General features: G+C 51.5%; 7 protein-coding genes across 7 annotated transcripts; 4 read left to right on the top strand and 3 right to left on the bottom strand.

Annotated features, from left to right (window-relative positions):
* Window positions 1-728: 728 nt before the first annotated feature.
* On the bottom strand, window positions 729-2963 carry BDV17DRAFT_288203 (60S ribosomal protein eL8; the record flags this gene model as incomplete). Its single annotated transcript, XM_073761341.1, has 5 exons — window positions 729-929; window positions 986-1495; window positions 1549-1626; window positions 2394-2840; window positions 2895-2963. 5 exons carry the CDS (start codon window positions 2961-2963, stop codon window positions 729-731), a joined length of 1305 nt encoding a protein of 434 aa, XP_073618958.1.
* Window positions 2964-3289: 326 nt separating this feature from the next.
* BDV17DRAFT_288202 (translation initiation/elongation factor MRX8) lies at window positions 3290-4344 on the top strand (the record flags this gene model as incomplete). Its single annotated transcript, XM_073761340.1, has 2 exons — window positions 3290-3858; window positions 3930-4344. The coding sequence occupies 2 exons, from the start codon at window positions 3290-3292 to the stop codon at window positions 4342-4344; spliced, it is 984 nt and encodes a 327-aa protein (XP_073618957.1).
* A 158-nt stretch (window positions 4345-4502) lies between these two features.
* On the bottom strand, window positions 4503-5037 carry BDV17DRAFT_215387 (uncharacterized protein). The gene has a single exon (XM_073755501.1). The coding sequence runs from the start codon at window positions 4955-4957 to the stop codon at window positions 4661-4663; it is 297 nt and encodes a 98-aa protein (XP_073618956.1). The 5' UTR covers window positions 4958-5037; the 3' UTR covers window positions 4503-4660.
* On the bottom strand, window positions 5038-8547 carry BDV17DRAFT_215391 (F-box/WD repeat-containing protein). Its single transcript, XM_073755502.1, has 3 exons — window positions 8091-8547; window positions 5292-8024; window positions 5038-5243 (listed from the first exon to the last, which is right to left on the bottom strand). The coding sequence occupies exons 1-3, from the start codon at window positions 8385-8387 to the stop codon at window positions 5118-5120; spliced, it is 3156 nt and encodes a 1051-aa protein (XP_073618955.1). The 5' UTR covers window positions 8388-8547; the 3' UTR covers window positions 5038-5117.
* Window positions 8548-10325: 1778 nt separating this feature from the next.
* BDV17DRAFT_215185 (putative meiosis specific protein Hop1) lies at window positions 10326-13805 on the top strand. The gene is made up of 11 exons (XM_073755500.1): window positions 10326-10774; window positions 10830-10852; window positions 10912-11134; window positions 11180-11459; window positions 11506-11671; window positions 11719-11885; window positions 11951-12015; window positions 12074-12322; window positions 12374-12602; window positions 12660-12853; window positions 12915-13805. Exons 1-11 carry the CDS (start codon window positions 10556-10558, stop codon window positions 13323-13325), a joined length of 2226 nt encoding a protein of 741 aa, XP_073618954.1. The 5' UTR covers window positions 10326-10555; the 3' UTR covers window positions 13326-13805.
* A 3316-nt stretch (window positions 13806-17121) lies between these two features.
* BDV17DRAFT_279790 (nucleotide-sugar transporter-domain-containing protein) lies at window positions 17122-21732 on the top strand (the record flags this gene model as incomplete). Its single annotated transcript, XM_073759777.1, has 7 exons — window positions 17122-19302; window positions 20115-20225; window positions 20307-20336; window positions 20413-20820; window positions 20928-21317; window positions 21359-21391; window positions 21451-21732. The coding sequence occupies 7 exons, from the start codon at window positions 17122-17124 to the stop codon at window positions 21730-21732; spliced, it is 3435 nt and encodes a 1144-aa protein (XP_073618953.1).
* A 426-nt stretch (window positions 21733-22158) lies between these two features.
* Window positions 22159-27619, top strand: BDV17DRAFT_301101 (putative DEAD/DEAH box DNA helicase (Mer3)). Its single transcript, XM_073764186.1, has 10 exons — window positions 22159-22665; window positions 22765-22799; window positions 22977-23976; window positions 24032-24213; window positions 24271-24959; window positions 25019-25600; window positions 25653-26104; window positions 26255-26319; window positions 26497-26653; window positions 26705-27619. Exons 1-10 carry the CDS (start codon window positions 22286-22288, stop codon window positions 27570-27572), a joined length of 4410 nt encoding a protein of 1469 aa, XP_073618952.1. The 5' UTR covers window positions 22159-22285; the 3' UTR covers window positions 27573-27619.
* Window positions 27620-27760: the final 141 nt, after the last annotated feature.

The raw sequence follows: 27760 nt of genomic DNA, 5'->3' as shown, positions 1-27760 counted from the left end.
GTCTAGCCTTGGTGTAGCCGATATTTGTTAAACAGGCGGCGAGATAGGTAAAGCCTTGCTCCACGCTTCGCTCCAGCCCGAATGCGGTGGACGTGCAGGTATGCCCTGACAGCCGGCGGAGTGGCTTGGGTAGAGTGTATGTGTTGTATGTAGAAACATGCAGTCAAGCACTAATCGGGGTAGGAAGGAACGGTCCTTTGTAGCACCTTCCTAGAGTGGGACCTTCTTTAATAATGGGATTAGCAGGAAGGAGCGACTGCCTTGGATTTGTTCCTGCCTTTGATCATTTTTTTGTGAGGAAGGAGGCATGGGGGACTTGAGGTGGAAGGTGCTCTATCGCACCTATGAATGAGGACTTGGACGAAGTATATCGGTTACGAAGACGCCGCAACGGACTATTCTACGGAGATGATGAGTATAGAGTACAGCAGGCAGAGATCCCATGAATGCTATACACGGAGCGCTTATAACGGTGGCAACAGGTTTAGGTCTTAAATGCATTCATGGTGATGGGTATCTGCAACGCGAACTAAGAGAAGCAAGAAACAGGGCGAGAGTGATGGACCATGATGGGGATGAAATTTGTTAAGCTAAAAGAAGCCCTATAACACCTTTTCTCCGGTCACTTTGTGAAAATATTTTAACATGCCTTTTTAGGGGGCCCAAGCCCGGGATATCGTCCATGGTCGTAGAAGGATCAGAGATCAGGGATCAGCGAGAGGCTTGACTTAAACGCGGATAGCGGCCTCGGCAATCTTGCGCTTCTTCTCCTGGCGGGCGACGGCCTTGGCGCCCATGATACCACCACCCCAGTGGCGGCGGGACTCCTCATACTTGTCAGTGTAGCCCTCCTTGATGGCGCTGAGGAGCTTGGTGAACTCGGACTTGTCCTCAGAGCGGACCTCAGTGAGAGCGAGGACAGCGGAGGTCTAAGTTGAACTGTTAGTATGGGAGAATATTTTGAGTCAGGAGAATTGGAACTAACCTTCTTGTGGACGACGGTACCGAGACGAGCCTTGCCCTTGACGATAGCGTAAGGGACACCCATCTTGCGGCAGAGAGCGGGAAGGAAAACAACCAGCTCAATGGGGTCGACGTCGTGGGCGATCAGGACAAGAGAGGCCTTCTTGTTCTCAACGAGACCAACGACGTGGTTGAGACCGTACTTGACGTTGTAGGGCTTCTTGCTGACGTCCTCCTTCTTCTTGCCGTCGGCAACAGCGGTAGCCTCGGCATGAAGACGCTCCTTCTTCTCGACCTTGGTCTCAGGGCGGTACTTGTTGAGGAACTTGAAGGTCTGGGCAGCGGTGTTGCGGTCCAGGGTGCTCTGGAACTGAGCGATCGAAGGGGGAACCTTGAGACGGAGGTTCAGGACCTTCTTCTGACGCTGAAGGCGGACATACTCGGGCCACTTGACGAAGCGGCCGAGGTTGCGCTTGGGCTGGATGTCCTGGCCGATACCGAAGTTACGGGGGCGGCGCTCGATGAGAGGGTTCTGCGCATCAATTAGTACCCAGTATGAAAGTCTAGTTTGGCAGTTGCACATACCTTGGGACCCTTCTTGCTGGAACCAGCCTTGCCCTGGGGGTAGGGGAGGGGGGCGGTCTTCTTTCCGGACTTGGGAGGCTGTCATTGAGACAAGAAAATCAGCATACGTCCACCAATGCTGCATCTTCTTTGAACTCTAGAGAGAACACAAGCCAGTCGTGAAACTAGACTTGTGCCTCCAGCCAAATCATCACTGACGCTCGCATCTCCGAAGAGAATTGTGCGATCAATGGAAAATTGCTTCGAAACTTGCGAAACGAAGTGGGAAATGTCTCACGACATATCGCAGTTGATCGAGAGCTCTATTCGAATGACGAGGCTCCAAATTGAGTTGCTATGTGCTTACCATTGTTGTCGACTGTGATCCGCGGTGTGCTGGTTGACGGGATTGACGGAGAGAAGAAAGAAAAGAAGAATCGACGTGATTTCGAAGTTCAAGAGAAAAGGGCGCTAACGCCTTCGTGGGCCGCGCTAGTGCGGAAAAACAAGCGAGCCGCTCCCCGGACATGGCACGTGATATAGGGCTAGCCCGTGCCTTCCGGATTGGGACAGCCCAGCTCTACCGGGCCTCGGCCCTCTGTATCTATAGATGAAGAATCTCAGGGAGAAATCATTCATACAAAGTGTTCATCTTCCTGGGTAGGTTGAATGGTGTACCTTATAACTATAGCAGGAGTCTGTATCACAGAGACGACAAATCATAACATCAAACCGCAAAACGCCTGCAATGCATAAACCAAAATCCCAGTCCTCTAAAAAGCGTAGCAACGTAAATGACCTTAAATCGAACAAAGCATATCAAATCATCTCCAAGCAGCCAACCCAGCCAATCCACCCCTTCCAACCCCCGAACTCCCTGCCTGAATAGCCCTCTTCTTTTCCAGATTCCCCTCCTGATTCTGCACCCCAGCAACAATCTTATCAATATTCGTCTCGACCACAACGCCCCCCACAATCATCTCACTCAGAACTGCATGCATAGTCTCAAACCCGAAGATGAGATCGAGCTCGCACACGTTCTCGAAGATGCGGTCGAGCGCTTCGACGAATACCTGGATCAGGTCGATTAGGGCGAGCGGGGACTCTGTCGATGTGGAGATCATGATGAATGACAGGGTTGCGTATGTGCGGTAGGTTATTTGCGCTGGAGCGTCGGAGGGGCCGGTGTTGTTGTTTGAGGCGGCGCCGCGGGCGAGGATTGGTGGGAGGGGGAGGAAGTTGCAGGCTGTTGGGGGGCGTTGGGCGACTAGGTCGTAGATTTGGGAGATGAGGGATTGTTTTGTTAGGGTGTCCTGGCGGGATTGTTAGCTTGATTCAAGAGAATATCAGGGTAAAGCGTCGCTCACTATTTGAGTGTAGAACTTGGTCAGGCGGGGCTGGCCATTGTTGTTGAAGACGAGGACGGCGTTGATCATGATGGAATATAGGCCGTTTGATCAGTTCTTGTAGTCAGTACGAGACAGGCGCAGACTAGATAGATGCCAAACAATGCTTATGGACCTTGTAAGAAGGGCAACGCGCGGGTTAGAAGAGTCGAAGATGATCCTCAAGCGACTGTATCATGGCCGGAGCTTATTGCGGAGATGGATCTCGGCTAACTTTCTCACTCCGGCCGTACCTCGATATCTCGGCAAACATTCTTATCAAGGCTCTGCTAGAAGCTCTTCGGCGCATCCAGACCAACAATTTATCTACCTCGAGGATTCAAGCTCACCACCAAGCAACCACACACTCACTCACAATGATTCGCCCACCAAGCATATGCCGCGTCTGTCATCGCAATCTCTTCCGTCTCAAGCTCTTCTATCCCACACAACGTCGACCCCTCACAACCACCTCCGCAACTCCACTAATTTCACCCAATCCCAATCCCAACCCCAACGTGCAAACAATTCCTCCCCTCCGCGACCTAACCCCCTCCCAAATCTCCTACTACTGGGACACGATCCCCCCCATTGAACCCCAACTCGAGTACGCTAACAAACTCTTCACACCAACACGCCATGGCCCACTAAAACTCTGGTCCGCGTCCAAATTTCGCACGACACCATTCTCCTCTCTCGAACCGGAAGTCGCATTCCTCGGCCGCTCGAATGTCGGCAAGAGCTCATTGCTCAACGCAATCATGGGGAAAGAGATGTGCTGGACGAGTTCGAAACCGGGGCGCACGAGGGAGATGAATGCGTTCGGGATTGGGGGGACAAAGGGCGGCGAGAGTAAGATTGTCCTCCTTGATATGCCGGGGTATGGGAAGGCGAGTCGGGCGGAGTGGGGGGTTGAGATTATGAAGTATTTGCAGGGGAGGAAGCAGTGAGTTCCTATGTTTTATTATAGTATCATGGACGGGATGAGTCAACTGATTGTCTTGTCTCACTACCTAGACTCCGCCGAGCCTTCCTCCTAATCGACTCCTCGCACGGCCTAAAAGAAACAGACGCACAGATCCTAACCCTCTTCCGACAACACGCAATCCCGCACCAGATCATCCTCTCGAAAGTCGACAAGCTCCTGTTAAAGAAGAAAGGCAAGCCGACGAGCGTCGCCTCCGCACAGAAACTCGGCGAGCTCCGAAGGACCCTCGAAAATTTACGCCCCATCATCCAGCCGCCCGGCCGCGCAGACGGACCGGGGGCTCTGGGTGAACTGTTGACGTGTAGTGCGGATACGCCGCTTGGTGGCGGGAGGTTCCTGGGTGTTAGTGCGGTGCGCTGGGCTATTCTTTCTGCGGCAGGGTTGGATGGGAGTGTTGAGGCTGAGGTGGAAACGTTGGCAAAAGCTACTGGGTGTGCTTCTTGATATACGATTGTGGAATGGGAGGAGAATCATCTACTATCCTTGGTCTGGGTCGGGCAAAGAATCCCATACACCCGGGTGTTTGGCACGGAGTACCTGGCGGCTTTACAGAAGCCCCCCTGATCACGCGGTGGCCTGGCACATAATAGTAAGCCTCGGGCCTATCACCAACAAGTCTCGACTGGAAAAGACGAAAAAAGCACGTCGCTCCGCCATACTAGTAATTGCTGGCTACCGCAAGGCATCGTTGTTCGCCTGCAAACGTCAAAGAGTCATCATATACGCGCGGCACCATGCATAAAAAGACTCAAGATTATCTCTATAGACATTGGAAATCAAGACAGGAGAGCCGGAGACAAAGAGTCGTAACGACCACACTTAGCAAATGCCAGGAATATGTGGAGAGAACTGTAAGGAGAATAACATGAGAATGCGCAAGTTGTATAGACATGGATGCTCGCCATAATAACGATGTAGTGTTGTGCTCAATACCAAGACGCCTGCCCGTCATAAATCGCCCGTCATAAATCGCAGTCGAAGGGACGTTGCTAACCACGCTATGCAAAGCCTTCTGTTGTAAACATTTCCGTGAGAATGGGTATCGTAAGTTGTGCATGTGTCGAATGCGTCAAATATAAGGCTGATAAGGGGCCTTGGAAAGATAAAGAAGAAGCACGGCTACTTAATGCTTGGGGTTAAACATGATAGCCACCCGGCCGTGAGGTCCTACCAGCGGATCGTAGCATAAAAGTCGGTTCGTAGCTAAGTGGATGTGACTATGCATCGGAAAGATCATAGTCCTCGTCGGTTTCATGGACTTCCTGACCCGATCGATTGACGACGATGCGCCTTCCTAATTGATCGTCAGGGAGACCATCGCGGGAAGCACCAAAGTCAAGAACCTGGCGATGATTAGTTTTATACATTACACGTACAGGGTAAACACTCACCTCGATGTAGGTCATGCCATCACGCTGCACTGCAGCAACACACCTGCGGTCATTGAATTTGACCTGCCATACACCCCCGAGGTTGGTGAGAAGATCCCGAACACACTCCCCGGTTCGCACATCCCACATCTTCAGGGTTCGGTCAGAGCCTGATATGACCTTCTGACCGTCATGCTGGAAGCAAGTAATTGCACCTGTATGAGCGCTCAACATGCTCTTGCATTGCCCAGTTTCGGGGTCCCAAATGCGAAGGGTCGAGTCTGCAGCTGCTGAGACAAGGCGATCGCACTTCAAGTCTAGAAGACCGACGAGCGACGTATGGCCTTCCAAATTGTAGAGAGCCGAACCAGTCTCCAAGGACCAGACCTTGACCGTGTTATCCATAGAGCCACTTATGCAACGGTTTCGTGCGTGGTCAAGAACCACGCTATAGACTTTCAGTGAGTGACCGGACAATCGGTGCAAGGTCTCTCCGGTTGAAATTTTCCACACTCGCACGGTGCAATCATAACTTCCACTCACTAACGTATCTCCATGAGCTGCGATTGCGCGGACGGAGTGTTGATGGCCTGTTAGGACACGGACGAAATAGGGACAGTCGCTGTCGTCCACATTGGGTCCACTTTGGTAGTAACCAGGATCGCCTGGTCTAGGAAGTTTCCAGACTCGGAGGTTTGAGTCACGCGAGCCCGTGATGATCAATGGTTCCTTTGGCATCATCTCAGGAGAACCATCTGCTTTCTTCCCAACTTCCACGGGCAGAACGATTTGCAAGCAGCGGACAGTCGAGGTGTGGCCATGGAATATCTGGGTGCATCTTGCCCGTTCTATGTCCCAGACACGGACTGACCTATCAGTTGAGCCAGAGACAAGAGTATTGCCGTAATATTCAAGGGCCCAAACACCACCCTCATGACCCTCAAGCGTCGCCCTCAGAACACCAGTCTTAGTGTCATACACATTAATATTGGTGTCGTCACTGCCGGTAAGGATCTTGTCTGTATCAAACTGAAGACATGTGACTACATGACGATCGTGGGCACGGAAGGCGATGTGTCTTGGCTGCACTCCTGGTTTCATCCAGCCCTTGCGTACAGAGTAATGTCGCTGGTACAAGGACTTGTACAGGTGAAGCCCTCTCAGAGACGGGAGACCGATATCAGGATACGGAACAGCGGCGGCAGCAGCATTCGCAGCAGCATATGGCCCTTCCGCTAGTGACAGTTCTCTTCTCCAATCAGAAGAATCTGACTGGTCAGTGCCGCTGGACGAAATTTTCCGCTTCGCCAATTTCCTGCTTGAGATTCGAGTATTTGCCTTTCTCTTTGGCCGACGATTCGCAGACGTTGGTCTGTCGCTTGGCCCAGCGAGTGGTGACAATGCAGAAGATTCTGGATCTGGCTTGATGAATGGCGATAAGCTGAAGTCCTTTTCGTAGTCCTCGAGCCCATTTGGAAACTGCCAACCCCAGCCCTCTCTAATAGCTCGTTGTAACTCCCCTTCCGGAAGCACAAAACCATCCCTGTCAAAGAGCTCTTTCCATGACTTCTCGTCGGAGTTGATGATGTGTCTCCATTTCTTTGAGACCTGCGCCGCACGGCACATGGTTTGTGCGTCGAAATATTTGACGATATTTAGACTCAGCTCGAGCGGGAGAAGCGTGAGGAAGTCGCACTTCAGGGCTGGGTTAACCACGTCGGCGACGAAATGCAGAGTCGGCTTAGGGCACCGTTTCAGGAGTTGGTACATGAGATACGTCTTCATTTCCTCCGGGATGGTGTCAAAAAAGTCCACAACGTTTGGGATGTCCATCAAAGACGCCGGGCCGGAAGCCCTCGTGGTTAGGGACAGATTTCCAGTTTCCGGTTCAGCAGACGCAAGCATCGGCGCCTTCGAGACCTTTCTAAACGATGTGTCGGTAGGTTGAGTATCCATATAATCAAAGCTGGAATCCGTTTCGTCTTCAGGATCTTCGGCAGAGTCAAAGGAAGATTCAGCATGCAGAGCGTTCATGGCTGCCACCGGAGACAGACTCGGACTAGGCAAGCACATATCCTGCGCAACGACGTTGTCAACGAGTGTTAGCTGCGAAGCGGAGTCTATGGACCGGTTCTGAGAGAGGGCGTCGGGGAGATATTCAGTGTCCTGGCTCTCGGTGACTCCTGAATCTTGCCGCTCCAAAGAGTTCCCATCTTCGTGTATCGTTGACTCTGCAGGATCTGAGACTGGAGGGCGTCCGAAATGCCTGCCTCGTTCAGATACTATGGTCTTGGTACGTGGAGGGTCTCTCCTTGAATGAATAGCGGATGGACCTCCCTGGGATTCGACCTCTGACGATAAGGGCGATCGAAGTAGGGTCTCTCTACGAGGAAAGTTCGCGCTGTGAAGTCTCCTCCGCGATGCAATACTGTCCTGGGAGCCGAAACTGGTGCTCTCTGTCTCGGGTGTCGCCAGACCGGCAGCTCTAGGGTATGAAGACGTGCTGCTATGAGATCGAAGGGGCCGACCCAAAGGCTCCGAGGAGATTCTAGTCGATTGTGTTTTCGAGTTTCCTTGGCGAGTTTCCGCAACAGACAGCGGACGACGCTTTGGGTTCGTAGGAACAGGCGAGGGATAACTCGAAACTCGTGGAGCTGCGAACCGACGCGGTAGCTGCGTATCTTCGGAGGAGAATGAAGTGACAGAGCGGACTACGCCGTTAGATGCCTTCAAAGCATCCGTCTTTTCGGTTATCTAAATGTGAATCATTAGCTGTGGGATCTCACAACAGCAATGAGAACTGAAAGTCCTGTCTCATACCTCCTCGATAGTCGCCGTGGTGTCATCAGGCTCGTTGAAGACAACCGACTTTCCTCCCAAATCAAATTTGATGTTCTTCAAAGCCGACGGAGTGGGAGACGACGCCAAAGGGTACAGCTTAGGATCAAGCTCTCGAGCCGCACGCGGGGGTTTGATGAATAATGGTGGAAACGAGGTTGTTGTGGTAGTCGTGGTTGTCACGACGGTGGTTCGCGTCGCGGGCGCGAAGGAGAACTGGCCAACGGAGCCAGAGACGTTCCCTTGAGCGAAGCCGTTGATGGGCTCACTGTCGTCCATTTTGTTCTGTTATTGCTGTCGGGATGCGGTGTCTGGACGGGCGAGGGGACGCGTCGTGAGCGGGAGGGGTGGAAAGGAAGCCGATATCGCCGTTCAATCTCGTAAATGATAGCGGTCGGGATAGTGTTCGGCTGACTCGTAAAAAAGTAAATAAAGTGATATTGTTCAGAGGCTCTGACAGTCGAAAGATGCCTATTCAAGGAACCGACGAGATGGGGCGCTGTCAGCACAATACTCTTGGTACACGGTCTGTAAGACCATCTGACTGCCCAAAGTGAAGAAAACAGTGATCGTTAGAACATGATCGTTGAAAATGGTGTATGGTTAAGGAGATCGAAAATAATCGCCAGCAGAATATGGAGGGGAGCAGGAAAAGGAAAACTGCAGTGGCGTGCCCCGAACAAGGAGAGGATGTTGGGCGGCGGAGACAATCGAGGGAGCTGGAGGTGGTTGGTCTGTCTCCCTCACTCTCAGCTGTCGTACCGTACTGTCACCTGGCCGCCCTAGCCCGATCTGGTGCCTTCCCGAGCGGGCCCGGCAATACTAATAAGTAGTAGATCTAGAAAGAGGGACCTTGATTCCCACAACTACAAGGAAAGACCGTTGATAGAAGGCAGAGGCTTCAGTATCGCTTTTACACCTCTTAAGGAAAAGTCGAGGACATACGTGGACCTGAATAGGCTCCGTCACAAACGAGTGGTAGAATTTGTCGTCAAAATCTCAAACTCGTCTCGGAGTTTCTGACAAGGAAAATACCAGTCTCGGCGGTATAATTATCCCACCAAGGCATGAAGGCCTGGAATCTTGAGATATAAAATCTCTCTCTCCACAGCGAGCTGCGTACTGCGTACTTCAGCTTCTGTAACGGCCGAGGCCCTTGGAGATGCAGAGCGCAAGTTTTTACGATGCATCGACGAATGTCATGTGATACCATCTCGTGCCTCCTGTTAAATGGGTTAAGAAGCGTCAGGCTATACTATTAGTGCCAAGGTATGGCTTTTCGACTATATCAAGGAATGGGGTGATCCTAGCACAATATCATTCCCATTCTGATGCCGTCCCAGCCGCTCCGCTTGCCTGGAATCACGTGTTAGTGTGGGGTCAATCGCCAGCCTCTCCCAGTTTTCAAAGAACAGCCGCCAATCTACTCCTGCAAAGATACTAAGGTAGTGGATAATCGATTGTTAGCCAGTATGCGGCAGCTTGATCGTAAGCGATGTGGCTCTACTATCGAGTATATATGGGTTGGGAGTGGAAGGCGTCTAGCAGATATATATTTGAGGACTGGTCCCCAATCTCGGCTGAAGAATTTGAGAATGCGGGGAAGCGTAACAAACGGGTCCAGTCACTAAAGAACTGTTCTTCGGTCTGAGCCGTCCGCTGTGGAAACTCCTTAAGGCCCATAGGCGTCGGGCAGATTCGTAGATATGATAATTTGACCATGACCATAGCGGAGGTTGCGGTTTAGTGATGCCTCTCATAGTGTACAGAAAATCGGATTGGGCGAGGAGTATCCGACTGGTCCTTCCGGCCGTTTCGCCCCATTTGTCTTCAGCAGGTCGACTGCTATATTTAGCGGCCCAAACAACAACCTGTCTCCATGAATAAGTATTCAACTACATATATTTTGCAAGTCAAAGTACTCGGTAGATAAAGAGTGCTCTTAAAATAACGCGAACATTTTAGTTACGTAGCCTGAAGTGGAAGATAGATGGGCTGTGAATTATGTGACTGTGCAAGAATAAATAGAGATTTCAGTTTCACTGAGTTTCAACAGAGCACATAAAGGAATGTGGAGTTGAAGAGTGAAGAAAAAGCAATGGAAGATGTGGGGAACATGAAAAGACGACTAATGCCGGTCACGGAAAATCTCCAAACGAGGCCAGACTGCTGGGTTGCGTATCTACTTCCCCAGCATTCTAGGATCGAAAATCAACTGCAAGAGTCTGAAAATAGTGTTCTTAATTGGGTTCTCAGTCGGCGGGTGCTGGCGCAATCGAGACAAGATCGCGTTTTCCCACTCCCGTGACCGAATTCTGACCTCTTCCCATTCGGACCTCAATTCTTCTCCTTGCTCCATCCCTTTGCAAATCGCTGTCTTCGTCACCGTCTTTGCCTGCGACCCGAGAATTTGGCGATAGCGAGTTCTCGCTCGCCTTTTCTTCGCAATGGCTAGAGTCAAACATACTGGTCCGATGGCGGCGATCTACGCACAGCCTGGTCAAACGCGTGCCAGCCTACCACCGCCTAGTACCGCGCCTGCCTCATCTCCACTAAGTGAGATACGAACTGCGAAGGATGCCCAGGTCGCTGTAAGCCCAGAGGAAAGTCGCGCCCGGCAGCAGCAGCAAAGTCTGGAGATGGTCAAGATCATGCTACACGTCTCCGTAAGGTCTCTGCTCCCTTTAATTGCACCACGAAACTAATGTGTTTTACATGTAGCTTGGAACTCTGTTTTATCTTCGGTAAGTCTGAAAACCCAGTGCGCGGTTTATCAGATGGCTGTGCTCACAGTGGTTCTTAGGGAGTTTTTGCCACTGCAATGTTTCGATGATCGCGATCTCAGAGAGGCGCAAAGGCAGCAGAGATTCACCTATCGCGAATTCATCGATAACAAGCCCATCCTTAATGGTACCAACGGTACTACCGATAATGCCTTTGGAAATGGCAAGGGTAAGAGAGGGCAGCCTTTGAAGGTTCTTCTCCGCGGCTCCGAACCAAAGGCAGACATGATCATCAACATTCTGGTAAGTCTGTGGGCAAAACTATCATTGCTTTACTGACAACATCAGGAAACGGGCATTTTTGACGCCCTTAGCAAGAGCGTGCTTGAGGCGGTTCAACTTACCATCATAGCCGACAAAGAGGCGCCTGACAACGTACTAGAGTCTTATACGTTCTCGTTCAGATACTCTGAAGGACTAGGCAACTTGCACAAACGCCTTGAAAGCTTATCAATACAGCCGTGTGGCTACATCGCTGACATGAAGACTGCTCACACGGCGAGAGTAGGATTAGAAAGCATTGTCAGACGTCTGATCACTCTCAGCTCTTTTCTTCCAACCCTTCCAAGTATGCATGCAATTGCCCTTTTGCGGATAGTTGCTGACCATGACAGACAAACGTACGCTTGGCGTTCATCTCTTTTATACTGAAGATTGTCCTCCTGAATATGAGCCGCCTGGCTTCAATGGCGCGAGAGATGGTACAATCAACTACCCTTTGACCGAGAACTGGATGAGAGAATCTCAAACTTGCGGGCAGATGGAAAGTGGTTGGCATACGTACGCATTTTTCTTCCAATCTGGAATAACATCACTAATGGCGTTAGCGTTGGACTGAAAGTTACCTCACTCAAATGGATCGGCCCCGAGCCAGAGGCATCGGAATCTATGCCACAGGTACCCGCTGATATCGAATACAAAGACACCGTGCCGCGAGCTGAAGACATAGGCTTCGAAGACGCGGAGAGCCAGCTGCAGGCTTCCCAGGTTGAAGGTATGTTGCTATTGTCTCGACTGTCCTCCGACATGAGTCTTGCTAACGCGTCGTGTGCCTCAAAGTTCGAAGCTCTCAAGAAGCAACGCGGGACGTTAATGGAAGAGATGGAGCGCAGATCATGACGCCCGTAAGAACAGCCATGATTCCGACCCCAGACAACCTCAGCTAATCGATTTGATGAATAGTTGCAGGAGGTGCCGTCCTCAAATAGTGGCGTGATGTCCTCGCAGTCCATTAAACAGATAGTCACTGCCGAAAATGAGAACGCGGAAATAGCAGGTTCTAGCGAGAAGTTTACTCTTCGCCCAGAGATAATTGCGGAATTGCGCAAGGCCTCCAAACTTCCACAGGTCAGTGGCTTCAAGGATCGAAGGCTTCAAGACTCGGCTCCTGTCAGATGTCCGTGCGATTGGAAGGGAGAAGAAGACGGAATGGTGAGTGATGCCCCGTCACTTCCCCCTCAGGAACCAAGCTAAATACCATAGATACTGTGCAATTTCTGCCACACCCGACAGCACAAACTTTGCTACGGCTACGTTGGCGCATACAAGCTTGTAGCCCCAGACATCCACGCTTGCTACAATTGCCTGCTCGAAAAGAATGAAAGCAAGATTCTCGAGAGCATGAATAACATAGTGATAGCCCGACGAGCTCTGGATCTCACACGTAAAGAAGGAATCCCCAATTCGCATGCAATCTTCTGCGAGAAAACGCGTAAGGTTCCACTGGGTATTGCTTGCATTTACACGACTGTTTCCTGACATCGTACAGACTGCAGCCCGCCAGCGATTGCCCGAGTCAAGGAGTTCCTCAAGAGAAAGGGAATCATGCATGCCACGCCCGGCCTCAAACCCAAGGAAAGCATTCGCAAGGGCTTGCCGGCATTCATGGTTCCTGAAACGGCCGCAGTCCGCAAGTTAATCCAACAAGAGATCATGGACCCTATGGTCAAGATCGGGCACCATGTATGCTTCCTCTTACACTGGCACTGACACCTTCCTCTCATGCTAACACCCGACATCGCAGTACATAACACAGCAGTACCTCCCTGATTCGAACTCCATCGAGACGTTCACACCCCCAGCCTCCCAAACCACCGTCCTACCAAAAAGCAGCCAAGCGGACCAAGCAACTTCCGAGTCACACGAAACACCGCTTGAAGCACGTAGCTCCCAGCGTCGGACAAGAACCTCCAATGTCCACAACAGCCTCAGCAAAGAAACTGAACTCCCCATATCAACCCGCAAACGAACAAGGTCCTCCCAGGTCGGAATCCCCGCCACGCCATCGCAGTCACAGACAGTCACGGACCATGAGGTCGAGAGCGAAGGAGGACCCCGCCGCAGCGGGCGCAAAAAGAGGCGCAAAATCAGCAACTACAACAAGCTCATTGACGTCGGGGCGGAAACGAGCAGCGTTAGTGGGAACGAGGAATAGGATGCGTGAGCAGTGAGCGTGAATCTGAAACGAACGAATGCACTACTATCCGATATCGTATACTTATACGATGTGGACTAAGGGACAAGGGTATGGGTACGACACGGAGCACAGAATGGAGGCTTGTTTGCTCGGTGTCGTTCTAAAACTATGGTCACGGATACCTATTCCAGCTAGAGCGGGTCCCAGGGAGCACTAAGGTTTGTTTCAATTTCAGGTTCGTTGAGCTTGATGGTTTGCGGTTTGCGGTTTGCGGTTGCCGGTCTGCCAGGTCTGGGTTCTGGTTCTGGAAATGGAATGAACTACGACAGATGATCCACTGACGGTTCTGGGATACTGGGGCTGGTTACGGACTAGACCGTCGCGGCGGAAAGGGACCGACAGGGGTTGTTGAAAAAGGAAAAAAGACGCAATTACTACGTATCGGCATATCTACATATGTTTATTATTCTTTAGTTCTATTGAGGGACGGCGGCGTGAACGGACGAGCTATGTTTCAAGTTTCGAGTTCGAAAAGGAGCATTGATAGATGATGGATCAAAGAAAACAGTTCATTAGCGAAAATTGTCATTGCCACTATTCGAATAGTTATCTAGTTCTTTCTGCGGAGCGCATATTCCTATTGATTTACTTAAGCTCCAGCATTGTTTCAATAGTAGTTAGTTACTCCATGAAATAGTAAAGTTATCGATTCATAGCCCACGTCTCGAGGTCAATGCAGGTGTTAAGCTTTTGCTCCCGAAGCAATAGTTTGAAGTCTTTCCTTGTACAGTAGTGCGGATTGCAACAGTGCAACCGTCAAGTTCCAGCTCCCAGGTCCCCGGTAGTCTAAGTATCGTGAGGAGGAGGAGCGATTAGCTACTACTAGCGCGAGTTTAGGAGTTTAGGACAGGATACCCTATGCCCTGAGCCCAGTCTGGACGTACTTCACGGATTAGCATCTACAACCTACTTCGGTAAATGGCACCAGTCCTGGTTACCCCCGGCAGCCTAATTAGAACCATTGTTTTCGACATGGAGGACTATTCAGAAGTAACGAAAATCGAGATGAAAGAGAGGTGGAAGCGCCTTTCTCGTTCTCTGCGGCGGAGTTCGGCCTCCATCGTAGATCAAAGGCGTCGAATTTGCAGACACACTGATCGTTTAAATTTGCGTTCGATTCGCCAACCCAAGTTCTCGCGATCACATCATCACATTCAGCATTTGGTACACTACCAATAGCCAAGTAAAGGAGTGAATCTAGCCGGGAGATCACTGGGTTCTTGAGTGGTGACTGACAGGTTCAGTTCAAGAAGTCGTCGCTCCGGTTGAAGGATCAAGCTGGGCTGCCTTGGCGAGGTCAGGGATCAGGGATCAGCGATGAACAGATCTAAAGAGGCTAGCGCGCTGGACGAGTCGAATGTATCGATTTCCCGCAGGATGTGAAACAGCTTCCTCCAATCCTCCGGAATGCAGGGGGTGCGGTAATCCAGCCTCTTAGATATGCAGTGCGACTTTAGGGCGGTTTGTGGCTTGCCCTTGTTTCGGCGGCTGGCATGACAGGTCCAATTATAGCCACGGATCATGGCGGTGATGTGATATGGACTGTGGTTCGGTTTCGAAGATTGCTCCGTAGCGCTGACTCGTCCGACTTTACAGAGTCCAAGTTCCAAGTTCTCATGGAAGTTCCCAACAAGGCATTTGAAGACTTTGCAGCCATCTCGGGGGAAGCGTCTTGCCCGGCCGGGGAGGTGCGTACCGCTCCTTGAAAAACATCTGAGTTGGCGGGTGGCTTCACTCCTCACGTCCTAGTATGACCATTGTCGACTATGTTCAATGGTGCAGCACATCACCAGTCCCAGTTACCACGCCCACGGTATCTACCACCTACCGATGTAGGCATTGCGCAATGCGGAGTGACGAAAACACATGGCCAGACTGGCACCGAGAAGCATGCCTTGGCGCTATTGAACTGGAGCGTCTGGAGGACATGTCAAACTCAACCGCACTCGCATGGGTGCAGCTGGAGATGGTTGGCCGATAGAGGATGGCTTCTCGTCGGACTATTGAATCGAATCAATAATCGAGAACTCTAAGATCCCCACTCTACCCTCCTCCGTTTCCCCTGCCGCCCGAGGCTGGCGATTAGCGGGGGTCCTGGCCCTTTCATTGGCAGAACGGGACTCTTAGGGAGGGCAGAAGGCTGGACAGATGAGATTGCGCTCCTCCGCGGGATCGTAGACTTCACCCGGTCCAGTTGTCGCGATCGAGTGGGAGTGCGAGCCAGAACCCGTGGAGGCTGCATACCCTTGACCCCTTTTGATCGCATTAATGTTGACGTTGGGCAGTAGGGATGCGATGCGATGCGATGCGACATATGCTCCGGTCGCCTGCATCTGCAGATTACTGTGTCTCCAAGACTGCAACGGCCGAGTGACCGCGAGTTACTACTGAGTTAAAAGGGGAAGGAACTGTCTGTGTCGCGTGGCTCGGATACACGTGCTCATACTCTGGAACTCTGGATGATTCTTCCCTCCAAACCCCCGACACTTAGTTCCAGCAATCTGGAAGCTCGGAAGGTTCAAGCCGATGGTTTCAAAGAAAAAGCAAGCAGCTGGCGACGTTTACGCGCCACAAATCCACCGCCGAGTGACAGCCTGCTGCCTGCAGCCAACGACGCGGCCCAAACTCTGGCGCACCAACTGCGCTAAACTGCTGGACTGGTTCGGCTGCTGAAACTCGCGTCGTGCAAACGTTTGATTTCGGAGTACAAACTGCACAGAACCTGGGGAACACCCCTGTTTCCAATGGTTCCTTGCCAGTTACCACGGTCTATGATCGAATTGTCGTAAGACCACAGCGGTTTCCCTGGTTGCTTTTGGATCTCCAGGATCGTCCCTAGGTTCTATCCGAGGACATGAGGACTCAGGAACAAGTTAATGCCTCCTAGTGGGCGATGATCGCGACCCCACCGACTCCAGAGAACCAGCATTCTGCGCTGATCGCCTGCTTCTGTTGTGTGTTATTATTGACAAACTACCCTGACTAGCCAATGCGAATCCCGATCCTAGCTGGGCCATCGGAGTCTGATCGCCCCTTTCAAACATCACATCCACTCTGTCAACTGGTGGACGACCCCCTTTAGGCTTTGGAGGTAGAAAGTGGAAAAGAACGTCGTCAATAATTATAGAAGTGGCCGGTTCGATTGATGATGATTTGCGTCCAGTGTTGCCATAGAGTGGACACAGCGCACGGGCGGATCGGACTTGTTTTTAAATTGCAATAGTCATGATTTAGTCGGCGCGGTCCCTGGCGGATAATAATAATAATACTGAGTCCTTTCCACTGTTCTGTTCAAGGTTGAAAGTACAAAAGTGCTGGTGCTGCTGTTGTCTCGGCGCCTCACCTTCTTACCTTCTTTCCCTCTCTTCCGCCGCCTCTTCCTCCACTGTCGCTCTTTAGTCTTTCCGACCACTCAAAGAGTTTCTCTTGTGCAAAATTTACTCACTCTCGCTAAACACGATACAGATTTTCGAATTGGCTCTTCACTGGACTCACTAGTACTGGCGCAGGCGCCAGGTGTTTCATCCGCAGAGCTGGCTGAGTTGCTAGACTGCTAGTGTGGGGAAGACTCAGCTGCTTTTTTTTGGTTGAGACAACAACTCGAACCACTACCAACGATACTCGAACCAACCCCAATCAATCTACGATCGAGCCGTTGCCGACTTATGTCCACCCTTCCCCTACCCCAGACTTTACGATCTCAACGAATTGCGTCCTGAGCGTCCCCAATCGAACCGTCGGCGTGGCATCCAGCATGTCTCACAAGCCTTTCCACATACCGCTGCGGACCTCCAGCATCAATCCTCGTTCGGCCGGTAACGACACCAATAACCAGAGAGACTCAAGGGCCCGATCCATCCCCAAAGCCCAAAGGATACTAGGAACCACGGATATTGCCCTCGACAGCGACTATCATCAACGCCCTGACAAACGGACAAGCCGGAGTGCAGGTTATCTCAGTGCGAATGACAAGCCACGCAATCAGGATGGTAAAGATGATCACTTACAGCCCCCGAGCCTCCGTGTCCTCGCATCGTCGCCTGAACTAGGTCAGGAATCTCGGGGGACACCTCAACCCACGCCGCCTCTGCTGTCGCTGTCACGGAAACTACACCTTACCGGCTCGTCGTCAGGTCTTTATTCTCGACATACTTCCAAAGAGCCTGCAGTGGAGTCGAAGGCAAAGCCCACCAAGGAACTGGACTCAGCCCTGGATACTGGGAATACTTCAGAAGGTGGACTGAATCCGGCGTTCAAACAACCTAAAGGGCCAATGAAGGAGACAAAACGCAAGACGCGACCCCCAAGAATCGATCTCTCTTTGCTATTCCCCAAACCCCAACCAACGGCCACGCGGACAAATGACGCGCCGCTTCTATCTCCGCAGCGCATGACGTCGTCCCCATCTGCAATCTCTTTCGCCTCTGAAATCACCACCGAGAATCCTTTGCTGAAGACACATAAATCCGAAAGCCGTCTGGCGGGGAAGAAACTTACAAAGACGCCGCCGCGGCAGAGAGCATTGAGTCGTCCAGAAACCACGCAGCAGGCTCTCGATGGCGTCCTGAACTCGACGATCTATGAGACACCGAGCCCCGTATGGAGCAATCCTTCCTTGGAGAAGACGGTTCGTACCAACGAGATGGACCTGGCTCTGCAGAAGAATTTTGATACTCTCCAGACTCCGCGATCTACGGAACGTGCCATATATAGTCAAATGAACTTCAGCATGCGCGGCAGAGACCACACTCAACGGAGCGACTCCAAATCTCTCTTGTCGGCGAGGTCTGGACACTCGGCACATTCATCACAGCGAACTTTGCGGGAGGCTGCATCCTTGCGTGGCGATTCGAATAAGGGAGCCTCGATGTCCAAGAAGAGCAGCAAAAGCACTCTGAAAAACTCCGACCTGAACACCTCGAGTGTTCTTTGTCTATCCTCATCCGAAGATGAAGATGACACCACCCAAGACTTCAAACCCCAATTTAAGTCAGGCAAGACCAAGAGGGATAGTGTTAGTACGTACGGCGGATACGAGGCTGAGATATGCACAGCTGCCGCGGCGCAAGCAACCAGGGGAACCTTGAGGAGCGTGGAGCGCCCGTCATCAAGCAACACCCAGCATTCACGTTCTAGTTCGAAATACCTTCACCCCCAGCGAGGCCCGGCTAACCCGCTGGCAAATAAATCATCGAACGGCAACCGTCGATCACGCCGCTCAAGCGGTGTTCCCGCCATCCTCGAGCCCGACTTCCTCCACAGTGATCCTATGTTTGATCAGACCAGAGCCGCCACAAGGAAGCCGTCTCTCTCTCAGAAGGAAATTAACAGGAGAAGCCGCCTCATGGCCGTGACGAGGCAAGAAGAGCGCCTGTTGGAGGTAATGAGAACGCGGGACGGCAAGATCACTCCGAGCATCTTCAATGAAAACTTTGAACCCGACCGTCGTTCAATGGCTTCTGCTCTCTCAGTACCATCCCGAGACTCGTACTACGGCTCTGACACCTCGTTCCTACGACTCAGCCCTAGTATTCCTCCTGCCTCGGCACGCACCAGTCAAGCTACGTCCTACAAGGTCAGCGGGACTTCGACTCCCAAGGGCACAGGATCCGATTCAGAGGGAAAAACTTCAAACCCTGTTCCGTCTCCTCAGGCGAGCCTATCCTCCAAGAGCCTTCCTTCTCCCACTGCCAGCACTACATCTCCTATTACCCCAACCCTTCCTATTCACCGCTTCTCGCCCCTTCCGTCGCAGAAGCCACCACCTCACCTACCCCCGCCCCCTGTCCCCGACCTCCACAGAAACCATTCGAGGAGGCGCACGGATAGCAGCGGCGCCATTGCCATCGATGACGCCGCACCCGACCAAAGAGAAAGCGGTGAATTCCCTGTCTGGGCCCTTGGATGGACCAGCGAGGGAGGCAACATGACCGCAGTGCATTGACTTTGATGCATGCTGAATCCGCTACGTTCATTTACTCTCCTTGACAACTCATTTTTTATGTCAATTTGTCGCAATCAATAGTGATGTGATGCACCCATCATGTTATTTGTTCTTGATCTATCTATCAGCATATTCCTATTATTGGCGGCTCTCTTTTTCTTTATATCCACGACGCGTTGATTTTATCTATTGCCATCTGTTGCATGGTTGGACTTTTGATTGCATTTCTCGGACTCGAGAGATTGGATGGATAGCGGTCACAAGAATTAGAATAATTAATGTGTATAATGGGCTCGGCCATTTTCCATCTTTCATCTCCAAATACTACTTCGCGTTCTCTCCTTGCATGAAGATCTCAGAACATGGCTGCCCAATGGCGTCATAACGATACCAGCGGTGACATGCGCAAAAGCAACTCCAGACCACATTCTGGTCGTAGGATTCAGCACATGAAACGTGGCAGGCCTGTTTCAAGAGCGTCTTATGGCTCTTGCGCATGCACCCATGCTGCTCTCGCCCAATGTTGAGGTCGGGCTGCTGGCCTGACGTCAGGAGGCAGGCCAATGAAGGAGCAGAAGTCGCACTCGCGCTAAATCCAGGGGAAAATCGCCCGATTCCCGTGATCCAAGTGCTCACACCGCCCACGAGTAGACCAGACCAGACCAGACCAGACCACCTCCAGTCTGTCTTCCACTAGCACTCTGCATGAAATACCCCGGCGCGTCAATTCGAGTTCCTGTTGGGAGTCTGTTCCATATTTGAGCATTCTTCCGTTTGATATTTTGCGAGTCTACGATTACAAGTCACCTCTGTTTACTGGCAAGACCCGCCTGTCAACAATGGGGGAAAGTGTCCAGCGACGGTTGTCAGGGTCGGGGCCCGGGGCCGCTTGGAAGCATGGCTCTTGGATACTGGTGAGCCCGCGACGTTGAGTCTCGAGGCGCCTCGCACTTCCTAGTCGACTGATCTGATGCTAATTGAGTTATGTTGCTTAGTTGACCGTACAATATACCACCTTTGTGCTGGTGAGAACCCCATACCGCCTCTCCTTTCTCGCGGACTCGGGCAATCGGACAAAGGCTGACTTTCGTCGCAACGCAGCTAGTACATTATTCTAGAATGATGCCTCCCACTGGTGGCAAGCGATATCTTACCTCAACCGCCGTCTTTTTCAGCGAAGTCGTGAAGCTCACTATTTCCCTGACGCTGGCGTTATACGAAGTCTCCAAATCGGCGCCCCCGTCGGTGCCCGCGACATCCCTCCTATCTACACTTGCGGCGGCCGTATTCTCCGGTGATAGCTGGAAGCTTGCGATTCCCGCTGGCCTATATACATTGTCGAACTCGCTTACGTATATTGCGCTTTCGAACCTGCAGGCGTCGACGTTCCAGACGTCGTATCAGTTGAAGATTGTTGTGACCTCTGTATTTGGGTTTATCATACTAGGGAGGGGTGTGCCGTTGCGCAAGTGGGGCTTGATTCTCTTGCTTATCGCTGGAGTTGCGCTTGTCAATCTTCCTATTAGCAGCTCGGATGAGCTCTACCTCGAGAATGCCGCAAAACATTTCGATTTCCCTCGGTCTCTGGAGGAGTGGAAGGCCGTCAACTGGGCCAGCCGGGCCAGAATCTGCATAAACGCTCCGCAACGTACGAGGGCATTGAGGAGGATATTCTGACTGCCACCCCACCTATGGACCGATACGTTGGGATCCTCGCGACCCTCGGAGCCTGTGCAACTTCTGGTATTTCAGCGGTCTACTTTGAGAAAGTGATGCGCGACAGCGCGAGATCTACATCTCTCTGGATTCGCAATGTTCAGATTGCGGTCTACTCTGTCTTTCCGGCTCTATTCATCGGTGTGATATTCCTGGATGGCGAGAAGATTGCGAATGGCGGAGTATTTGACGGCTATAATTGGACAGTCTGGGCTTGTATTCTTGTGCAAGCCTTTGGAGGAATTATCGCACCATTTTTCGCTGGGCCGGTCTTTGCAGACTCTAGGAATGTCGCTTCAGCCACCACGATCATCATGACTTCTTTGGGCAGCATCTGCTCTTCGAATTCGAGCCAACCTTGACAGTAAGCCCACCTAAAATTTGACGGAATCGTTCGAGGCCTGATGCTAACCCAAATCCCAGTATATTATTGGCACCTTCGCAGTCCTTGTGGCTACCTATCTTTGCGAGCTCCCAAGCTCAGAAGCCAAGCGCCAGGGACTTCGTCCACCACCGATTCACGTCGCGCACTTCGAGAAGGAAAGCAAGAGCGATCAGCCTTCTCCCGCTGATTCTCCTCGGGAAATTTCCATCAAGCTCCCAGCCACACCTTTCTTGGACGCGGGCGCCTCAACGTCAAGGCCCACTTCACCTGGAGTCACTAGGACCGGTGCCTCGAGAAGTGCAAGCGGCGGATACTTTTGAGTTGTCACGATTTATTTGACTTTGACGATATGGTTACGAGCGTCTTACCTATTGTTTTAGAACCGTTGTTGCGGTTCATCTGATGATGTGATGGGCTGGTTGTTGGAAGTAACAAAATACCAACGCATAGAACTTGTGAACTGGTGTGGTGCGCCTTGCCCTTTTGTTTTGCCCGCATACGTGGGTGTTTGTACATTTGCAATATATTCCGTTTGGCTAGTATACCCTCTGATTTTTCTGAATGCTTGATCAGACTTAGCCGTTGACCTATGGTGAATTTTATAACTCGGTGCCAGATTAACCTCACTTAGGATTTTCCAATTCTGTCACACTCAACCCCTTGAGATATTGGAAACTGGAACTCTTCTGATCATTATCATCGTACTATAGCACCGTTGCACGCCATGTCCAGATATAGTGACCTGGTGGCAGGTGACCTGCTATCTGTAAAGTCCTGGGTTCCGCACTCCATCCCAATCCCATCTCTCACTACCCATCATCTATCTATCCTATTCCCCATCCATTAGACCCCCCTCACGCATCTCCAATAACAATGAGACGCCGTGTCGACCGCCCATTTATCATCCCCCGCCGACAGGGAACGAGCACGACCTCCAGCCCATCCTGGAATCGCTCCGGACAGTCCAAGTCTGGGTTCCCAGCGTCCTCTCAGTCCCAACCCCATCCTGACCACAACGGATTCATCGATGAGAAGCTCATTGAGGGATCACAGGTTTCATCGTCATCATATTTTAGTCAGTTTCAGAGGCAGGAGCCTCAGTATCAGTCGTTTGAGAGCTACCCGGCCGCTACGCAATTCCATCAGTCTCGGCTGCCAGTGCAAATGCCGAGGGAGGAGGCGTTTGGAGATGAGGATGGGGATATTCATTTTGATTCTTTTGGTGAGATATATCCCTGTTTGCTCCAATATTTGTAGCATATATATCTCATTGTTGAAGAGGTGCAACTGGCTGACTATCGATTTGGTATCGCCCTACAGACCTCGAATTACTAGCCCAATCCAATGAAAAGACAACGTATCAGTCCCGGATCTCGTCGAATGCCGAGTACTTCCCGTTTTCTCAGCAACGGCAGATAGAGCCTTCGACGCAGGTATCACGCTTCTTCAATGGTGAGTTAAATCATTGTTGCTTCGGTCGTGCGTAGGGTAGGGGCCTTGGTTGAGAGGAATATATGTATATATATGCACTTCGCGGACATGTGCTGATGATAATTACTCTCAGGCCCGCAGGCCACACCCCACCGAAGTATACCCTCCAGCTCCTCGGACAACGATATAAGAGATGCCAATGCCTCAAGCCCACTGGCACGGCTCCAACCAGGAAGACCGGGTGGACTGTTTCGAGGCCACGACTTCGAGACCCAGAGCTCAATAACGCAGGCCTTCCACTACCAACCCCAGTCCAGTACCACCAGTCCTTCATGCCACAATGAGCAAGACCAAGACACAAATACACCATTCCCCAAAATCCCCGTCTCAGTAAAGGGCATCGTCCTCCTCTCCGTCCGCGAACTCCCAGAAATCCACCGCATACTCTTCCCCTTCTCCGTCTTCAACGCCATCCAATCAAAGTGCTTCGACAGCGTATACAAAAGCAACGACAACGTCGTCCTCGCGGCCCCAACCGGAAGCGGCAAGACCGTCGTCATGGAACTAGCCATCTGCCGGCTCCTGGACGAGCTCAAAGACGAACAATTCAAAGTCGTCTATCAGGCTCCGACGAAATCACTCTGCTCTGAGCGGTTCCGCGACTGGAGTCGGAAGTTCCAGGTATTGGGTCTGCAGTGTGCAGAGCTCACGGGTGATACGGACCATACTTCGCTGAGGAATGTGCAACATAGTCAAATTATCATCACGACGCCGGAGAAGTGGGATAGTATGACGAGGAAATGGAAGGATCATGTGCGGCTTATGCAGCTCGTTAAGCTGTTCTTGATTGACGAAGTTCATACACTGAAGGAGGCTCGTGGAGCGACGCTGGAGGCTGTAGTCTCTAGGATGAAGACTATCGGGTCGAATGTTCGTTTTGTTGCGCTGAGCGCGACGATTCCGAACTCTGAGGATATTGCGACGTGGTTAGGGAGGAATGCGGCTAGTCAGCATGTCCCTGCGCAGAGAGAGCACTTTGGTGAGGAGTTTCGTCCAGTGAAGTTGCAGAAGTTTGTCTATGGGCACCAGTCCTCTGGAAATAACTTTGCGTTCGATAAACTGTTGAACTCGAAGTACGCCTCCAACTGCACTTCCTTGTGTAAAGACATACTAACTGGTTGATGACAGGCTTGCTGATGCCATTCGTACACACTCGGCGAAGAGACCGATTATGATTTTTTGCTGCACGAGGAACTCTGCTGTTACGACGGCAAAGGAACTTGCGAAGTTGTGGTCTGTGTCAAGCAATCAAGCGCGGTTATGGAAAGGGCCGAACAAGCCTATGCCTGTTACCAACGCAGACCTGAAGAGTGCGTCTATTCCACCCTGAACCTACTTTGCCTATGCTAATAGCAACCGGCGTACAGCAACCACGGTAGCAGGTGTTGCCTTTCACCACGCCGGTCTCGAACCCGCAGACCGGCATCAGGTCGAAAACGGATACCTCGAGGGCAAGATCAGTATCATTTGCTGCACCTCGACTCTTGCCGTCGGCGTCAATCTCCCCTGCCACCTAGTCATCATCAAGAACACCGTAGGTTGGCAAGAAGGCTGCTGCCAGGAATACTCCGATCTCGAAGTGATGCAGATGCTGGGCCGAGCAGGGCGTCCCCAATTTGACGACAGCGCGGTAGCAGTCATCCTCACCCGGAAAGAGCGTGTCAATCACTATGAAAGACTGGTATCCGGCTCTGAGAGCCTGGAGAGTTGTTTACACCTTAATCTCATTGACCATTTGAATGCGGAGATAGGGCTCGGTAACGTAACCAGCATCGAATCCGCAACTGCATGGCTGGCTGGTACATTCTTATTTGTGAGGCTGAGAAGGAACCCGACGCACTATAAACTCAAAGAAGGCGCCAACCGTGACGACGAGAATGAGATGCTCCAGCAGATATGTGAGAAGGATATCAAACTCCTTCAGGAATGTGACTTGGTCAAATCGGATGCTCTCAAAACAACACCACTCGGGGATGCCATGGCCCGATACTACATCCGCTTCGAGACGATGAAGGCGCTCCGCTCTATGAAGTCACAGTCAGATGTCTCCCAGATTGTGAGTGACCTCCTCTGACCCATCCACCCATGCGAAATATACTTACTAACAAGTCATAGCTATCAATCCTCTCCCAAGCCGACGAATTCCGAGACATCCGCTTAAAAGCCGGCGAGAGATCGGTATACAGAGAACTCAACCGGTCTGCCGACATCAAATATCCCATAAACGTTGACATCGCGCTACCCGCACACAAAATCTCACTACTTATCCAGTCCGAACTTGGAGCCGTCGAGTTTCCTAGCGCCGAACAATTCCAAAAGCATCGCTTCACCTTCCAACAGGATAAGTCCTTCGTCTTCTCGCACGTAAACCGAGTTATCAGATGTATTATTGACTGCCAGGTTCATTTGCAGGACAGCGTAGCAACGCGCAATGCTCTAGAACTGGCGAGGAGCCTGGCGGCTAGAGTGTGGGATGACTCGCCGTTGCAGATGAAGCAGATCGAGCAGATTGGGGTAGTGGCTGTGAGGAAGTTGGTTGGTGCGGGAATTGAGAGCATTGAGGCTCTTGAGGAGACGGCTAGGGAGCCGCATGTGATTGATATGGTGTTGAGCAAGAATCCGCCATTTGGGATGAAGTTGCGTGCGAGGCTGGCGGAGTTCCCGAAGTTGAGGGTTTCTGTGAAGATGGCGGGAAAGGTATGTAGAATATGGAGTTGGGGGACTGATTGCGAATCTAAAGTCTCTACAGGAAACCAATCTTGGCCGCCTTCCGCGAGTGCGCTTCAAGGCGGAGATTGCATTCATGAACGAGAAGTGTCCGGCGTTGTTCCAGAAGCGACCCGTCTATGTTTGCTTTGTTGCGGAGACCTCTGACGGCCGTTTGATCGACTTTCGACGTATGAGCGCAAACAAGCTGCAGAACAGCCATGAGATCTTCCTGAGCGCGGATTTGAAAGCATATGACCAATTCATAGCTTGCCATGTTATGTGTGATGAAACCGCTGGAACATCACGAAGTGCAGTTTTGAGACCGGATCTCCCACGGTCGTACTTCCCGGGGCAAGCCGAGACCAGTGACTCTACCTCAATCCAGGAGATCAATAAGAACGAGGAAGTTGAGGCTGGGAGCATTTCCGACGACAAGCCTGCCGACAAGACCAGGAAGAAAAAGATTGAAGATTATGATACTGATGACCTGCTGTTTGGGGATTGGCTGGACCCAGGTATTCTTCTTGCTCGGACACATGTGAGCCCAGACTTCTGACGAGTTGCAGACATACTAGAGGACTGGTATAAGAAGGGCGCCGAGCCTAACACTGCAGAACCGCCCAAGAGTGTTGTTTCGCAGAGACCGACATCAAGGAGCAAGGGGAATGAATGGCATACGAAGGCACAGAGCAACGACAGTACCGAACGTGAACCGGAACGGCTAGACAGCACGCGGAGCCCAGATATATTTGACTATTGGAACGACAAAAACTTCGAGTTCGATTATCCAGAGCCGACCGACACGGCGAAGTTGTCGACAAAGACATCAACAAGCAAGGGCAACGGGCCCAACGCGACAACAAGCAATGAACTCGGTGATCCAGCACCCGTAATAAACACAAAGCCGCCGGCAAAAGCATCGAAAACCGACGGTACGAAACCTAATACCGTGACCAAGGGCAATGACGCTGCTTCTGCAGAACCCGAAAGATTAGACAATGGTAGATGGGCCTGCAACCACAAGTGCAAAGATAAGACATCGTGAGATTATCGCACCCTGCTCTAAGGCTACATCTAACCTAACCACGGCAGATGCAAGCATTTCTGTTGCCGAGAAGGACTAGACAACCCTCCCAAGGTCGCAAAGAGAAAGCCAGAGGCAGGGAGTCGTGAGGAAACAGGTTCCAACCAGCTGAAGCTGTCGGCGAATATAACAAAGCCTTCTTCGAAGAACCACGTACCAACCAGTACCAACAAAGCTTCCAAGCAGAAACCCAAGAACAAGCACGGGCTCTCTAGCTCAACCTGGGCTTTGGTCCAGCAGTTGCCGGGGTCGGGGTCGCAATCGAAATCAGCGAGCACGGATAACCCAATCTCCCTAACGGACTCCTCCAGTGACTATGGCGATGAGAGCTTCGATGGCTTTCCCTCTCCGCTGGCTGAGTTGTTCGGAAATAACGACGGCCCACTGGATCATGTTTCTCAGAAGAAGAATGTCGCCACGGCCGACCAATGCGCGCTTGTGCTGGGAGATGGTTTGGTCGACGATGGCGATGTTCTTTTTCCGATGCACTCGCCTGACGAAGAGCCATTTGCGATGAACGATGGGTCTGCTAAAACCTGCCCTGTCGACCTGATCAGCCCTGAGCCACAGAATAAGTTCCCGGTGAACTCTCATATCGGTAATTGCGGGGGACAGAAACGAAAGTCGACGGATGAAGGTAGAACGTACGCATTGTATGAGAACAACAACGGAATTAACAAACGAGCGAAGTGCTACGAATCAACTAAAAACCTCGAGGATAAAGTACCCAGCGAAGAGCAGAAACAATGTGAAGAGAATAGGAAGGTAGATGGGCTTGTGGCTCCGCTGGTTGTGGACGGTTCTCTACCGACGGATTGGGAAGGCATCGACCCGGCCCTCCTAGACGACTTCAAGGACATTGTGGATTTCTTTTGATCAGACAGAGCCTGCTACGTGTGGGAACACTGTTTCATGTCAGCTTGAGAGAATAACCACTGAATTTGCTTTTGTGTGTTCATTTGTTACGTGATCAGATATCAAAGACCTTGAAACCTGCAATGGAAGCTCTCCCCAGACACAAAGGACAAACAAGGCCTACTCTAGAAGTGAAGCTTGTAATATCC

Source organism: Aspergillus undulatus (genome assembly GCF_047715775.1).
Source record: "Aspergillus undulatus strain CBS 261.88 unplaced genomic scaffold BDV17scaffold_7, whole genome shotgun sequence".
Lineage (NCBI taxonomy): Eukaryota > Fungi > Ascomycota > Eurotiomycetes > Eurotiales > Aspergillaceae > Aspergillus > Aspergillus undulatus.
This window is presented reverse-complemented; position numbering and strand designations above follow the sequence as displayed.